The sequence below is a fragment of the Phaseolus vulgaris genome, chromosome 8, assembly GCF_000499845.2.
Source record: "Phaseolus vulgaris cultivar G19833 chromosome 8, P. vulgaris v2.0, whole genome shotgun sequence".
In the NCBI taxonomy this organism is placed as follows: Eukaryota; Viridiplantae; Streptophyta; class Magnoliopsida; order Fabales; family Fabaceae; genus Phaseolus; species Phaseolus vulgaris.
In genome coordinates, this window is record NC_023752.2 from 55,424,041 (window position 1) to 55,439,038 (window position 14,998).

At 31.7% G+C, this 14,998-nt stretch overlaps 2 protein-coding genes across 4 annotated transcripts; both read right to left on the reverse strand.

The window, feature by feature from the left end:
- Window positions 1-1,656: 1,656 nt before the first annotated feature.
- Window positions 1,657-3,690, reverse strand: LOC137826294 (3-hydroxyacyl-[acyl-carrier-protein] dehydratase, mitochondrial-like). Of its 3 annotated transcripts, XM_068632205.1 has the most exons (5): window positions 3,634-3,690; window positions 3,493-3,532; window positions 2,400-2,729; window positions 1,995-2,110; window positions 1,657-1,907 (listed from the first exon to the last, which is right to left on the reverse strand). In XM_068632205.1, the coding sequence occupies exons 3-5, from the start codon at window positions 2,685-2,687 to the stop codon at window positions 1,805-1,807; spliced, it is 507 nt and encodes a 168-aa protein (XP_068488306.1). In that variant the 5' UTR covers window positions 2,688-2,729; window positions 3,493-3,532; window positions 3,634-3,690; the 3' UTR covers window positions 1,657-1,804. The 3 variants fall into 3 exon arrangements, with proteins under 3 accessions (XP_068488306.1, XP_068488307.1, XP_068488308.1); XM_068632206.1 differs by lacking the exons at window positions 3,493-3,532; window positions 3,634-3,690 and adding an exon at window positions 3,122-3,262; XM_068632207.1 differs by lacking the exons at window positions 3,493-3,532; window positions 3,634-3,690 and adding an exon at window positions 3,046-3,180.
- A 737-nt stretch (window positions 3,691-4,427) lies between these two features.
- On the reverse strand, window positions 4,428-11,270 carry LOC137826293 (protein argonaute 4-like). Its single transcript, XM_068632204.1, has 23 exons — window positions 10,959-11,270; window positions 9,928-10,161; window positions 9,634-9,842; window positions 9,317-9,541; window positions 9,087-9,223; window positions 8,885-8,982; window positions 8,698-8,795; window positions 8,416-8,578; window positions 8,210-8,326; window positions 8,018-8,125; window positions 7,618-7,680; window positions 7,423-7,536; window positions 7,182-7,347; window positions 6,535-6,647; window positions 6,321-6,458; window positions 6,096-6,226; window positions 5,941-6,006; window positions 5,722-5,785; window positions 5,524-5,635; window positions 5,375-5,448; window positions 5,157-5,251; window positions 5,032-5,063; window positions 4,428-4,948 (listed from the first exon to the last, which is right to left on the reverse strand). Exons 2-23 carry the CDS (start codon window positions 10,156-10,158, stop codon window positions 4,788-4,790), a joined length of 2,715 nt encoding a protein of 904 aa, XP_068488305.1. The 5' UTR covers window positions 10,159-10,161; window positions 10,959-11,270; the 3' UTR covers window positions 4,428-4,787.
- Window positions 11,271-14,998: the final 3,728 nt, after the last annotated feature.

Consider the following 14,998-nt stretch of genomic DNA (forward strand, 5'->3'; position numbering starts at 1 on the left):
AAACAAAAAAGTACAAGCCATTTAAAAAAAATCAAATAAATAAAATTGAAAAAACACACCCAAATATAAAAGAATGTTTTTAAAACACAGAATTTTACAAAAAATAGAGAAGTCTAGAAATAAAAGCAAAAACAACTTAAAAACTAAGAAACTAAACCTAAAACGTGCAACTGAGCACGGTTTCTAAATATAAAAATTTAAAAACAATCAAAACGTGCACATGTGCCCAGCTTTAAAAGATTTTCTAAAAAAAAATCGTTCGTTTTTGAAAAATATAAAAGACTTTCGTAGTAGGAAAGAGAAAATAAATTCAAACCAAAAAGCGTATTTGGAAGAACAATTTTTTGTATTTTTAAAGTTTTTGAACTCAGTTCTTTTTTTTTTAAAAAAAAATTGCCCATTGAATTGGACCAGTATTTATCTGTGTGTTGGTATAGTGTATCTCTTCAAAGGCAGGTTCTTCGTGCATCTTTACATACTCCACAAGGTTACGCAAAGATAAAACTGTTCCTATATAAAATTGTATATTTTTTTTTTATATTTCAGATTATGAAATCTGGTAAATTTTTGGATTGACGCTTCCAGTAAAATTTTGAATTGACGCATCTGGTAATATTTCAGATTGGTGCTTCCGATAGTACATGAATGATAGTGTTAATAAAAAAATAAAAAAATACAAAACATCCATAATTGAAAAAATCATTCCGGATCCGCCAATCCGTAATTCAAAATATGCATTATGGATTCAGAAATCCATAATTTAAAAAAATCATTTCGGATCCACCAATCCGTAATAGAAATTAGGCTTCTGGATTCAGCAATCCAAAAATCAACAATTTATGCAAACTTTGCTTCTGGAACACCCCTTTTATCCAGAATGCAACATGATTCACTTTCGGATTGATGAATCTGTAGCACACTTCCAGATCCCAAATTCAAATAACAGGTGAAGGTCATTTAAAATTTACAAAATTGTTGGATGTAAGAAGAAAAATGTAGAGATGGAGGAAGAAACTACCTCTTCAAATAGAACATCAAACACTATAAAAGTGCATTACCATTACTATCAACTCTAATTCTTATTATCATTTTATTTTGTAGTGATAAGCTGAACTGTGGAATTGAAGTGGTTTGCATTTTTGAGGAGTTTGGGTACTTTCCATTATATTTTAGATTAAAAGTTTATTGTTATTATATACATAAAAACTTTATAGATTTACATTCAAATATTATTATTTATCACTCAAGAAAAGAAGAAGAGGGGGTTAGTTTATAATGAAATAATTTTAATGTTTTTTTAAAACAAAACAATAATTTTGGATGAAGTATTTTCACTATTTTTTTTTTAAAACACCAATTTATCCATTAGGTCTATATAAATAACTGCTGCAAATGTATATTAAAATGAATCCTATAAAAGAGGATACACAAACAGAGAGAAACCATGTTGGTGCGAAACTTATCAAATCTTATTTGTTAATACCATAAACATTTGCTTCAAAATCACTAGTAATAGAAGGTTGAAAAGGCAAGAATATCAATAAGTATATCTCTTTGTGCCATTTTGACTTGGAACAGCGACGTGCATTGTGAAATATGATAAAAAAGACACTCACCAAAAAATAAGAATGAGTGTTTTCATCAGCAACAACAGAATAACAAAGAACAATTTTCTTATTGCCTTTTTGTTCAGGATAGGGGATCACAATTTAGAACCCACTATCTATGACTACAAGTCTCTATTAAAACACAAAAACAACAATTGTATCACTTGTAAGTGAAACATTCCCTTGGTTTAAGGCTCCTACTGTTGCTTTTGCTCCGCCGTCAAGGTTGGTAACAAAGCCACAGCCTCACCATCAATGACAAGTTCACCATTCTTGAAGCACCTTGTCTTAAATTTTGCACTGAAAATCGATAAACATTCATTTAGAAACAAAATTAGTCTTTGCTTAAAAAAGAATGCATAAAAATACCAACACAACTAAACTTACAGATATCGATTTCTATTTTCTCTAAGATTAGTAGCTTGCACTTCACCAATAATCTCATCTCCAATATAGACCGGGAACTTAAAATTCAAGTTTTGAGATACATACACAGCTCCAGGCTGCAATTATCCATGATATTAGAAAAGTGAAGGGGCCAGGGAAGGAGAGGAGTTTAAGAAAGTTATCACAAAGAATGAGAATGACTCAATATTATGGTCTTAATTCACATCATTTGTCAAGCACTTTATAATAAAGTCTAACACTCAAGTTGACCCAATCTAATGACAAGTATCAATGTTCAGACTGGTAAAGAATTTAGTTTGTTGAAATGAGTGAGTTAAATGCCAATCTCTTGGATTTCCATAGGAAGCAATAAAAGTTTGAAGAGGGGAATAGATTTAAACTTACAAAATGTGTTGAGATGATATGAGGAAAGAGAGAAGCCACAAGCATCCCATGTACCACTGGACCTTGAAATCCGACATCTTTGGCAGCAGCAGACTCAATGTGCAAAGGATTAGAATCAAAACTCACCTTGGAGTACTGGAGAACGTCTTCCTCAGTAAAAGCCCTTGCTTTTCTCAAGACATCCCCAGGTTTAAGTACTTGTTGAGGAGTTACAGTTATAAAGCCCCTTAGGCTCAGACACTGAAATTTGCTACAATGTAAACTCCTGATCAGCATTCTGGCAAGCATATTTCTATTCAACAAAACAAACTCCCCGACGTCCTCCAGTGACTGTAAATCAAGTAAAGTGCACCTTAGTATTCCCACAACTAAAGACCAACAATTTTTTTAAGGTAAAGTAAACAAGACAAGAAAAGTTCATCAACTATTATGACACCCTTTTTCATTTGTTTGATGTAGCAACTACAGTTTTAAAAGAGAGCCAAACAAATTATAAACTGCAAAAAGAAAACACAAAAGAAATAGGTAATTTTTCTTTTGGATTATTGCTTGAAACATTTTAACAAACAGCTACGCTGCAGCCACTAGTTGAAGATATGTCACAACAATTTAATGTAGTATAGATGCCAAGCCTTCAGATTTTTACAATTGCATCTTTTGGCCAAGTGCTGACTCTGAAGCCATCTTTTGGCAGTGATGAAAATCTGCAGCATGACCTTTACCTTTATTTCCTTGATGGATGACTAAGAATGGGTCCCATATTCACTGTTGCAAATGTTTATGTACATAGATTTTCTTAAGAAACATTTTAAAAGTAATGAAACGCAGTTTCATGTTTGTCGGAAGTTTCAAATTCTACATTTTTTTCAAGTAATGATTTTTTTTTTCCACATTGACATGGACCTTAAATCAGCCCATTCCTGTTTCTCTTTTAATTTGGTCAACTCATTATTTATATAATATTGATGATTTTTCAAAAACAAGTCATACACATCTTTTAAAACCCTAAATATAATATTCAGTCTATATTTTCTTATTTATCTTCCCTAAACTAAATAATCTCTAGAATTTCACTGGTACAGAAGGCTCCTACCTGGTGAGGTTGCAGATGATAGAGTTACGCAGCCTTATCCCTGCAAACAATGAGGCCGATTTTAGGTTTCAATTACAAGCCAAAATAACCTTGAATTCAAAAAATTTGAAACGCAAGAGCATCAATTTCACTTCTCCATACCAACTTGTGTTTCGTTGATTAAAGCACCACCAACCATAGATAAAAAAAAATTGTTTACATTGATAGAAATATTATAAACATTTAAAACTTAAGGGAAAATGTGGATAGTTAATTTTTTTTAATCTATCTAAAAATCATAGAGTTTATATAACTTTTATTTAATTTTTTGTCTATTTAAGATGATAAATTTAGAATTTTAAAATAAACTTATAATTTATATTTCATTCCTGTAAATCAACTTCAGTTGTAAAACTAATTTACAAAATAAAAAACGCCTAAAACAAATCATGTGTACAACTCGACTATAGTGATAATTTAATTTATTATTGAAAGTTACTTGTCATTTGGTTTAAAATAATTGGTTTTCAAATATATCCTTTTAATGTATAAAAATCGCTGTGGCATTTTAGAAATGGGTTTCTTTTTTCCTCCTTTAGAGACCAGGAAGCAAGCCACACGTCATGATATTTTGGATTTGTAAAATTCAAACCTCTAAAGTAAACCTGTTCTATGATATATTTGGCCATCATAAAAATAAACTCTTCAAAATGTTTAATTTTGCTAATTCGGCTAATTTTTACTCGTAAACTCATCTAATGATTTCTATAATTGGGTTGACAATTATGTTATGCAAACATCTTTTCAATAATTGTTGCGCATAAAAAAATTCGGAGAAATAATGCGTCAAAGTCGAACACTTGAGAATATAACAAATTTCAATAAAGTAAACGAGGAATCTAAGTTTAAAAGGTCAATTCACAATTGAAAATATGATCCAAGAAGCAACAAGAACGTAGGTCACAAGCATACTTTTATATGAACAGCAATACACATTTAACATTTTGATTCATACAAACCTAGAATATATTCCACTAAACCACGTTGACATAGTGCATATACATACGATATTAAAGTCAAAACGTATCTTCAAAATGTGTTAGTGGAAGCACTTGATGAAATCTTCAAATAGTAAAAGATTAAACACATGTAAATGCAAAGAGCAAAATGCTTTTACATGTGCAATAATCTTTCAAAAACATACTGCGCACTTGCTTAGTCCAGTTCCATTGTCTTCCCGAGTAACTACTGTATAGTAACTAAATAGCATAAAAGTTCATCACGGTTCCTAAATCTGCATTACGATTCTCTATCTCTCAACAAAAGAACATTGAGCTAGAGACATTATCATTCAATTTAGGCAACTGAGGAACAGGGTGAGCACCACTATGACTTGAAGCTGTCTCCGATCTCTCCTCAAATTTCATAAACTGTCCCATCTGAGTAGCAGCCAAGTGAGCATAACAAATTGGAGCAACTGCAAAAGTTTTTTCACCAAATTAGACCTATTTACAAACACAAATAATAAACCAATTAAGCAAAAAAAAATAGACAAATTACCAACGGATATAGCAGTGGTGCTCCTCTGATACCTATTAACAAAAGTAAAAAAAATCTTAAAATAATTAAACTCTAACAACTCGAAATGGCAAGAGAATGAATAATAATATATTGAAGCAACTTACACGTATGATAACGAGTGCACAAGCTCCTGCAGGTCATCGGCTTTAAACCCAATCTCATCTAACAGAACATGATAGTGTGTAGGTCTACTAGTACCCTGAATAGTCATTTTTCAAAATAATTTATATTAAAACTTTCCATATACAGTAAAAGAAAAGACCACAAATTGAAAATTAATAAAACCACGTTAACATAGTTAATAAAAACTTCGAATACTCACAATCATTCCAGCGTGTGCACACATGTAAAAATCATAGTTCCGAGGATGACAAATTTTGTTATCAATAACAGTTCCTGCAACAAGAAAAAAAGTTCAAATAACAAAACTAAATATTACTGAAACTGACAACTTCCAGAAAAGTCACGTACCAGGAGGAACGTTGTCAGGAGAATCGGCTTGAAAGAATTTAGTATGATGGTTCTTTTGAGCAACAATAACCAAAAATTTGGGATTCCACTTTTCATCTAAAAACTTGCAAGCCTAAATTAAAAAAGAAAATATTAACCACAAAATACTACACAAGTGCATAGTTAAAATTTTGTTTGATCGTGTAATGAAATACGCACTTCAATAATTTGATCAAGCTCGATATTTAAAACTTGATTGAACTGGGACTCACTGACACCATCCCTAAATACAGGAAAAAAAAAAGCTCACTATTATAAAACAAAATCTAATCCAATAAAGAACAGTAAAAAACGTAAAAAATCAATATGTATACATAAACAAAAAATTGTGTCCAACAACAGAATTTAATATGTATCATTCTAAAATTAATCATTAACCTGAAAATGATTATGTTGTCAGGCTTTCTATTCCCAGAACTCCTATAGAAATCAAGCAGCAGCTCCCTGCAAACATAAAATAGAAGAATAAAAGTAAATTATCATATGACAGAGACCATGACAAATTCAAGTATTACAAACAAATTTATGTTTACCTAATTATGCCTTCATCCACTCCATCAGAGACTTTCTTGAACAAATTGTCAATCATTTCAACCTTGGGAGACTGGGTACGGACACATGCCCTGTACTTTGATATTAGGGGCCACTCTCGAGAGCTAACCACCTAAACATAAGAACATTACTTGTGCAATGTTAAATAATTATTGGTTTGAAACAAATACGAGTCATAAAAACACAGAACACCACCAATCAATTACCGCTGCAATTGAAGGAATATCTGTTTGCCCTGGGGAGCCATGAGACACATCCATGCCAATGATGATGGTGGGAGCTCTGGAAACAATAGGGATGGAAGGAGAATGTTCAGCTCCTAACATAGAATTCAGGCCACCAAGCTACACCATGAATAAAAATCAGTGATAAAACAAAGAAATCCTTAATAAGGAAGCAAGACAATGTAAAACACCATACCTTAGCATTGATCTTCAGTAAAACATTAGTTAAATATTGATCATTGACCCTTTGAGGCGCTATGCACTGGGTAACAACTCCGAAATCAGCAAGATTCCTCTTCTTCCACGGACCTGCCAAGTTTAGTAAATTTTAATCAACAATAAAAACCTATGTAGCACAGACACCAACACGGATACAGAAATACATAAAATCTCTAAAATATAGAACACGAAGACTCAAATCTATATATTATATAATTATGAATTATATAAATTGACAATAAAGATTTATGTGCACAAGTATGTTTCAGATTATTTTTTGGAGCAGAAATATATTTTTCATGACTCATGACTGGTTCACAAAGATTTGTTTTTATTTTTATAATCATAATAACAATTTATACAATAAATTTTGAATTTTTGAGAAAATTAATGTATTTATTCTTTTTAAAATTGTGATAGAACCGTACTACAATTGTTAGAAATCTAACAAATACTTTTTGGACTAGACACTTGACTGATACGTGTCATACGAGTGTTGGTATTCGGTGTCTGATATCGGACACCGACACGCAATTTAAGAAGAGTGTCCGAGCTTCATAGATAAAAACACAATTTCATATGCAAAGCAGTAAAGAACAGTTAAGGATAAATCAAATAAGTTACCATAAAGATCGGAATTTTTTCTTTCAGGAAGAAGACAAAGAAGAAATTGAGGAGCCCCAGGAAGTTTAGACTGCACGAATTCAAGCATTTTCTCCACTCTAACAAGAGGTGGGGATCGTCTATTGCGACCATCTTCTTCAAATACATCAAAAGGTGGTTCGATTTCCTGTCAAACACAAATAAGAAATATAGTCAGCAAGTTCATAATGTTTCTAAGTAAACATGTAACTGCAGAACTTACAATTCCTTTCATTTGACCGCACTTGAGGAGATCCCTGACAAGTCCTCGTACATCACATCGGGCAGAAAAGTTAACCACAGCCCATTTCTCAATTTTTGTTGGCTTAACTAGTTTCTGAGAAAAAAATCCAGTCAACTTGAAATCACAGTTATTAAGTAAGAACATAAAATTTAAATGAAAAGATGAACTAAACACCTTTTGATTGAAGTTCCACCTCCCATTTCTTGGATTGAAATCCTCCCCATTTCCAAATTTTAACTGAACATAAAAATAGATCATGTTAGAACATTGAAACTGACATATCTAATATACCTACAAAAAAAAGTCACCATTCATTCAAATTACCTGAATAGACCAAAAGCAAGGGGAACCCCAAATTTACAATAACATTTTTTTAGGTAAACATGCAAAGCAGTACTAAAACAATCTTCCTTGAACACAAAATCTAAAAAATCAATTTAGCAAGATTGGATTAAGTGTTCCTTTCAAATCTCAATGTCAATGACGTTTATAAAATTTACTAGAATAAAAACTAAAACTGAAAATACACAATTACAAAGTACTAGAATAATAATAAAACCAGGAAGAAATTTACCCTTGGAGCCTGTAAAACTCGACCTTCTACATCAGTAAAGCTAGGATTGATAGAAATACCACAATTACGAAGCATAGGTTCAGAACCATAATTGCTACGACTCAAAGCCTGTAATAATAGAAGTAACATCAGCTCCATCAGTAAACGTTTGTATTATAGCAATTGGTAAAAATAAATTCCAAAGACACTGACATCTGTCAACACTCTCATCCTCTCTGGCGGCTTCTGCCTGGACTTCTCTACCAATGAGGACCTTTGGAGTGTGGATAGAGCTTTCGTGTAACGTTGAAGGGATACCAAAGAGCAAAGCTATGCAAAAATAAATAAATGGACAAAAACTTATTTAGTAATGATCAATTTGATATTGCCTACAAAACAAAACAAACACCAAATTATACCTCAAGAGGAAGATATGTTGGCCGCTTGGGCTTCCCCACATTAATACATGGGAGATCCCCCGAGTAGCGGAGATTTATATTTCGATGATTAACAAAATAATCATACACCGTCACCTCCTCAGTATCATCACCATCCACTCCACCCTTTTTCTTCAATGTAAACCTAATATATCCAACCCATTAAAATCCTAACTTGCAGGTGACTGACTATAACTATAACAAGAGCAATCACAAAAATGTAGAAAATTAATGAACAATGACAAAAAAAGGGAAAAGAAATACTTCTGCTTTTGGCAAGAAAATTCACTGAGCCCAGTAATTTTATACTCTTGATTGGATGGACTTGCTTTAATCCTCAAATTTTTCAGGGTCCTCTTGGCCTGTTGAAAACAATTAAATAAAAATAGTATTGCTGAAATTAAAAACCAATGAAACAATACAATGTAGAATTGTCGAAGAATTTGCTTACCCTAACCCAGTCGAGATCAGATGGCCTTTGTACATTCTGATTGGAAATGAGGAAGTCCACCACAGGTCCAGGAGTAACTATCATTGTGGTTGAGACATCTGGAATTCATTTTTAAAAGAATGAGTAAAACCCAATTATGAAGAATGGGAATCCCCAACCGCAGTAATTACCACAATGCAGCAAGTCAACCAACAGATCGTACCTATATTAAGTGACAAGCCACTCTGTGTGGTTCGAAAACTAGAATGGAATCCCCTGCAGCCAAGGACACCTCCTCCTACATCAGCAAAATTCTTTGGATCATTATGGAAGAATGACTGGCGCACAAGCAAACAGCCTCTGCAGATAGACATTATTGTTAATAAACAGTAACAAGCACACACAAAGAGAGATGCACCAAAGAATTATCAATATTTGGTATAAATCACACACTGTTTAGCAGCATGCTGCCTCAGAATGATATCTAGAACTCTTATTGCTTCTTGATAATTATCAGAATCCTGTCCACGGAGAGCATTGGCAATGGCCTGCAATGGAATCTTTGAAGCAAAACTTATCTCAACTTTAAAGGTTTTGGCTCTATTTGGGCGCCTCATTCTCTTTGTGTCATTCTCACTGAATTCTCCATTTCCATCAGGGCTGACATTTCCATTATTTCTATACATGTTGACAGAAATTCACAGATAAAGTTATATAGAAAAACAATAGCATGTAAACAATTGTCAAAATGAAAACCACATCATCTGAACCTGCCATTAGAAACAACGTCCTCAAGAACAACCGTAAACTCAAGACGATTACGGGCAAGAGAGCCAAGTGTAAAAAGAGTTTTCTCGCCATCATAAGCAAAATCTTTCCCGTTCAATTCAGAATTATATGTTTCCTGCAACCTTTCGAGCACCTTTCTCCCTACACCCTTACCCTCTACAGGACGTCCATCTTCGTAACAAAGAGATACCTGCTCAAACATAAACACTTAATACACAAATTCATGTAGTCAGAGACTGGAAACTATAATACAGAGAGAACAAAAAAACACATACACTATACTGAAAAAAGTGACCATCAGTGTTTCCAATATTCACTCTGAAGTGATTGGTAAGAAGTCGCAACTTCGTCCCCTTAGAAGCAAGGCCACGTCTAGCTATTGGAAGCCTTAAAATCTTTTTCTTATCACTCTCTACTTTGACAGGCACTACATCCACTGGGATAGTAGGTGGTGGCGGAGGCAGTGAATCCTCATTCTCAGTTCCATTTGTCCCAAAAGAAGACATCTCCTGCATAGATCATACATGAAATAACAAAATGCATGTTATAAGGCGAGGTCAAGTATCAATTATATAGAAATACTGATAAAAATAACTTGAGTCACCTTTAGTGGGAAATTATTATTCAAATGAAACAAAAATTAATGAAATAATAAGATATTATCGACATGCAACTATAACAATTTGCAGAACACTACAGTATAACATATTTCCGTACAGCAACAAAAAATAACAACTACTGTAAATAAAACAGCAGAATAAACCTAGTTTAAAAGGGAAGAAACAGATAATCTAGCATATAGAATAATATCTAATAATAAGAACAGAGAGTGATGAAACAAATAACCCAACTAAATGCATTTCACATTCATTCGATTTAATTTTGTTGTGAAATGGCAATGTGTGGAATAGACTCAACACTCTAAAGATTCAATTTATTAGACTCACCACACCTCTGAAAACTTAAGCAAAACTGTGAAAGTTTAAACAGAACACCGAAAAAAAAAATTGTCAAAAGCCAATAGAAGCATTTATCTTCAAAATAAACACAGAAAAACAATGATCGAAGTTCATACACATGCAACCCATAAAAACTAAAGGAAACAACCATTTGTACAATATAAAACCCTAGAAAAATCATAAACATGAGAAAAAATGATGAATAAAACAAAGAAAGTGAAATTAGCAGAAGAATCAGGCAAGAAACATAAAATGTAGCACTTCATCTTGAACTATAGTTGTGGAAACAAAGAAAAAAGTTGAATGAAAAACGAAATTTGTAAGATACAGAGGTTTTCTTCACTTACCAGAAATGAGTGTAAGCACAAACCCTAATACTCTTTAACACACAATTTGTCTACCACTCTCCTCCTCTTATAGCAGTGGCACCGAGAGAGATTGTCAACAGCTGTTTATTTCCTCTGAACTAAGAAGGGAAATGAAAAGATGGACTCTTTTCGCACGTTAGATTATCTGATGGAATGACGTGGAGGGTTCAGATATAGCTACAGGTAAATGACGGTTACATTCTCCTTTCAATAAAATAAAATTTCTCCTAATCACTTTTGTTTGTGGCATTTGGGTGCGGATATAATGTTTTTCTTGAGAATATAAAACAATGAATGCCGTCTAAAAATAAAAATATATAATTCAGAAAGTAAATTTTGTATCTGATCATCAGAGAAAGTACAGATGATTATATAATTACAAAAAAAAAAATAAAAAAAAAATATATATATATATATATTAAGTACCTAAATAACTTAGATATAAATATAAATAATTTATTACAAAAGTAAATACATGGGGATTGGGTTCAAAAAAGTGGAGGAAAGTGATTAAGACATCAATTTTTAGAAAAGAAAAAAGTAAAATTACAAAATGCTGTTCTTATTGAGAGGTAAACATAAAATAAACTCTAAATAGCTGGATTTTGTTTTTTTTTTCTAAACTTAAAAAATTAATAGAGATATGCTGTAATTTTTTTGAATTATTATTATATTCACTGATTCAACCTATATCATATTCAAATTATATTATTTTATAATTAAAAATTATATTACGTATTTATTATAATATTTTTGTAAGTATAAATATATTCTAAGTAAATATAACTAAATTATGAAAGAAATTTTAAAAAATAATTATTCACTAAAATATAATATTATATTTAAATATAATAAATACTCTAAATTAACTTTTTGTTTTAATTTAAAAATCATACTTTTTATCAAGATGGATTAGAGAATTAAAAATATGTATTTTGGTTAATTATCGGTTATTGTTTAAAATTGATTCAGTCTATTAGTTGAATTAATTGCAGACTTTATTCATTCGTACTGTTACTCAAATAAAGTTATATTTTTAATTAAGTCAGGTGACGTTTTATGTATTAAGCATTTAATTTAATTTTGATACTTAGTTCTATTTTTAAATATTTCCTTTTGTTACAGATGAATTTTTTTATAGCGAATATTTTTTATCTAAATAAAAAATATATTTTAATACTGTATATAATCTTAATAAATATCAATTAAGAATTAAAATTTTAAACATCATATTAATGATTATGCTATATTTCTAATTACAAGCTATTTTAAAATGTTGTACAGAATAAGGTTTTGTGACTAAATTTTGATTAAGTCATAATATTTAAATATTATTTTCATCCTTGTGAATCTAATTTATATTTACAAGAATTTGAAAATGTGTAAAAAAAATTATAACATTACAATTTAAATAAGTAATGGTTATATTTTATATAAAAAAAACTTCAGACACAAGTTAATATATACATAAGATTGAGTTTGTAGTTTATTGATTTTTTGTGTACACAATTTTTTACCTTCTTCATCTTCTGTATCTCTTTCAAACCTTTTTTTTATTTTCTTTATCTAAAAAAACCTTCAGGTTTTTAATTTTATATTATAATAATTAATAAAATCTAAAATTTACAACCATTTTTAAAAATATTTAACTAGTTGAGCACATGGAGCTCGTAGAAAACTAAGCGCATTTAGGAACATAAAACACTCTAAAAGGGAAAGTTAACCTAAATATACAATGTTCTGATTTTTATATACAATTACACTTCGAAATACACCCATAATCAATCTAAATAACCAACCACTTTTCAAATTGTTTAAAACTTCAAAACATTTTCATCAAATAACATATATTTCACATAACAAAACAAATTCTACAAAACAGATTTGGAACTTGTAATCATATCACATTCAAATCTTCTAACCTATAGTACTATTGAAGAGTTAAAACTAGCTTTTCTATTCCAATGGAAGTTCCTAGTTAAGGAGTGGAACCACTCAAAAGTTTAAAAACTTATAGCAAGGTATCTAAATATCACCAAAATTTAGTATGAGTTTTATCAAATTGAGAAGTACACTTTTTTTCAATTGACTTCACTAAAATTGATCTTTGGTTCCTCAACTACTGTGAAGTACGAATAGATTCTGAAATAGTTGAGATAAAGAAAAAATAAAGTTATAAAGAAAAGAAGAGAAAATATGAGAAATAGAGGAAGAGAAAGATGTTTTTTTTGGAAAAAAGATTATCGTCTCATATTTTTTACATATAAAATTTATTTATTTATTTTCTTTGGTATTTTTTTTAAATAACCCTTACAACTAATTATTTAATCTCAAAGTTCATTTTTCTAGGTGTTATAAGTGTGTTTACTCTATCACATATCATTTGCTCACTATATTCAAATTTCATAAATTTTAAATTTAAACAACTTAAATAGTATCTCAAATTCTAACAAACAACATAAAAATAAATAAATTATATATTAAAAATATATTAATTTATAAGCAAGAGAAGCAAAATCAGTAAAAGTTTACAAATGCATTTCAAAATAATAATAAAAAATGATTAAAGTTCATTCACTTCAAAATAAACAACACATAACACATGAAAGCAAAAAGAAGCAAACACAAAACTAATAAAAGCAAAAGGAAGAAGAAAGCAAAAAAAAACCTTATTAGTTGTTTTTCTTATAATAAATGTAATTAGTGGCTTTAAGATAGATTTTTAACACTAGTGAAAGGATTAGATAGTTCAAAATCATTGACACCAAAAATAGATATTCCTTTATTAATTAATAGTATACATTGTATTACCAGATAAATGAGAAGGCTGAATGGTCGAGAAGACCGAATAACTCTCTTAATTCAAACATAGCCGTAAACCTATAATTAGCCGTAATTAAGTCAGGTCAGTGGTAAATCATGATTAAGACATGATTGGGCCCTCGTTTGGACCCACGAGTAGGCTCATCTAAAATGTATAAATACTAGAAGAGACCTAACGTTAAAGGTAATTTTTCACTCTCAACTCACCTGCACTTTGTACTCAAACTAACTTGATTATTTGGGTGCCTTTGCAGGTTTACCCCCACTCCTCTCAGCCAAGGAAGAATTCACCCTCATCACTCCTCTCGTTGAAAGGAAGAACCAATCGGAGACCATTGCGCCTAGAGGCCATGAAGACTGGAAGACGAAGACAAAGGGAGTCACTCTAGGAGGAACCCAACCTTGTAAGAAAATTTTGGTGCGCACCGTGGGGGCGGGAAGAAACCTTTTAGAGTGTCCACATGGTAACAACAAGGAATATGATGGGCAACGATAGGAATATGCAACGAGGTGCTGAGACCAGCCAGCCTGACCCGATGATGTTGATATTATAAATGAGAAGGGAGATGGAGATGCTTAAGAAGAGAAATGAGGAAGAGATCCCAGGGATGAAGAGGAAGAGTGAGGAAGAAATGGCGACCTTGAAGAAGGAAAATGTTTGAATGAAGCAAAAGCATAATGGAGATCCAACAGTCCAAGAGACTATAGAAGGGGGGCGTCCCCAAACCAAAAACACACATATGAGAATCGAAGAAGTCGAGAGTTCTTATCAAGAGAATACTCGATCGGCATGAACAAGTACCTTGGGAACGACCCCTCGACGGAGTCCTTTTGTGGAATCTATCATGGAGGTGCCCTTGTCAAATACTTGAAAAATCCCAACACTTGACAAGTATGGTTAATTTTGGAAATAAGGGTAATTTTGGAAATTTTGAAAAATGATAGGGTGCAGGTTAGAATTGACATGGTGCAGGAAGAAATTGCCTTAGAAAAATCTTCCACATTCTTATTCCCAAAATAAATGTTCCCGCCAGTTGACTTGGGTTGTCTTTATGCGTGGCTTGTCCTCACGAGCTAGGGCACCTTCGTTCTGCTCCGTCTGTGAGTACCTGAAAAGAAGTGAACAAAGGGGCGCCCTCGCGGCCGTTTGTACTCCGACAATCAACTCAGCTAGCGAGAAACATCAAAGGTGACGC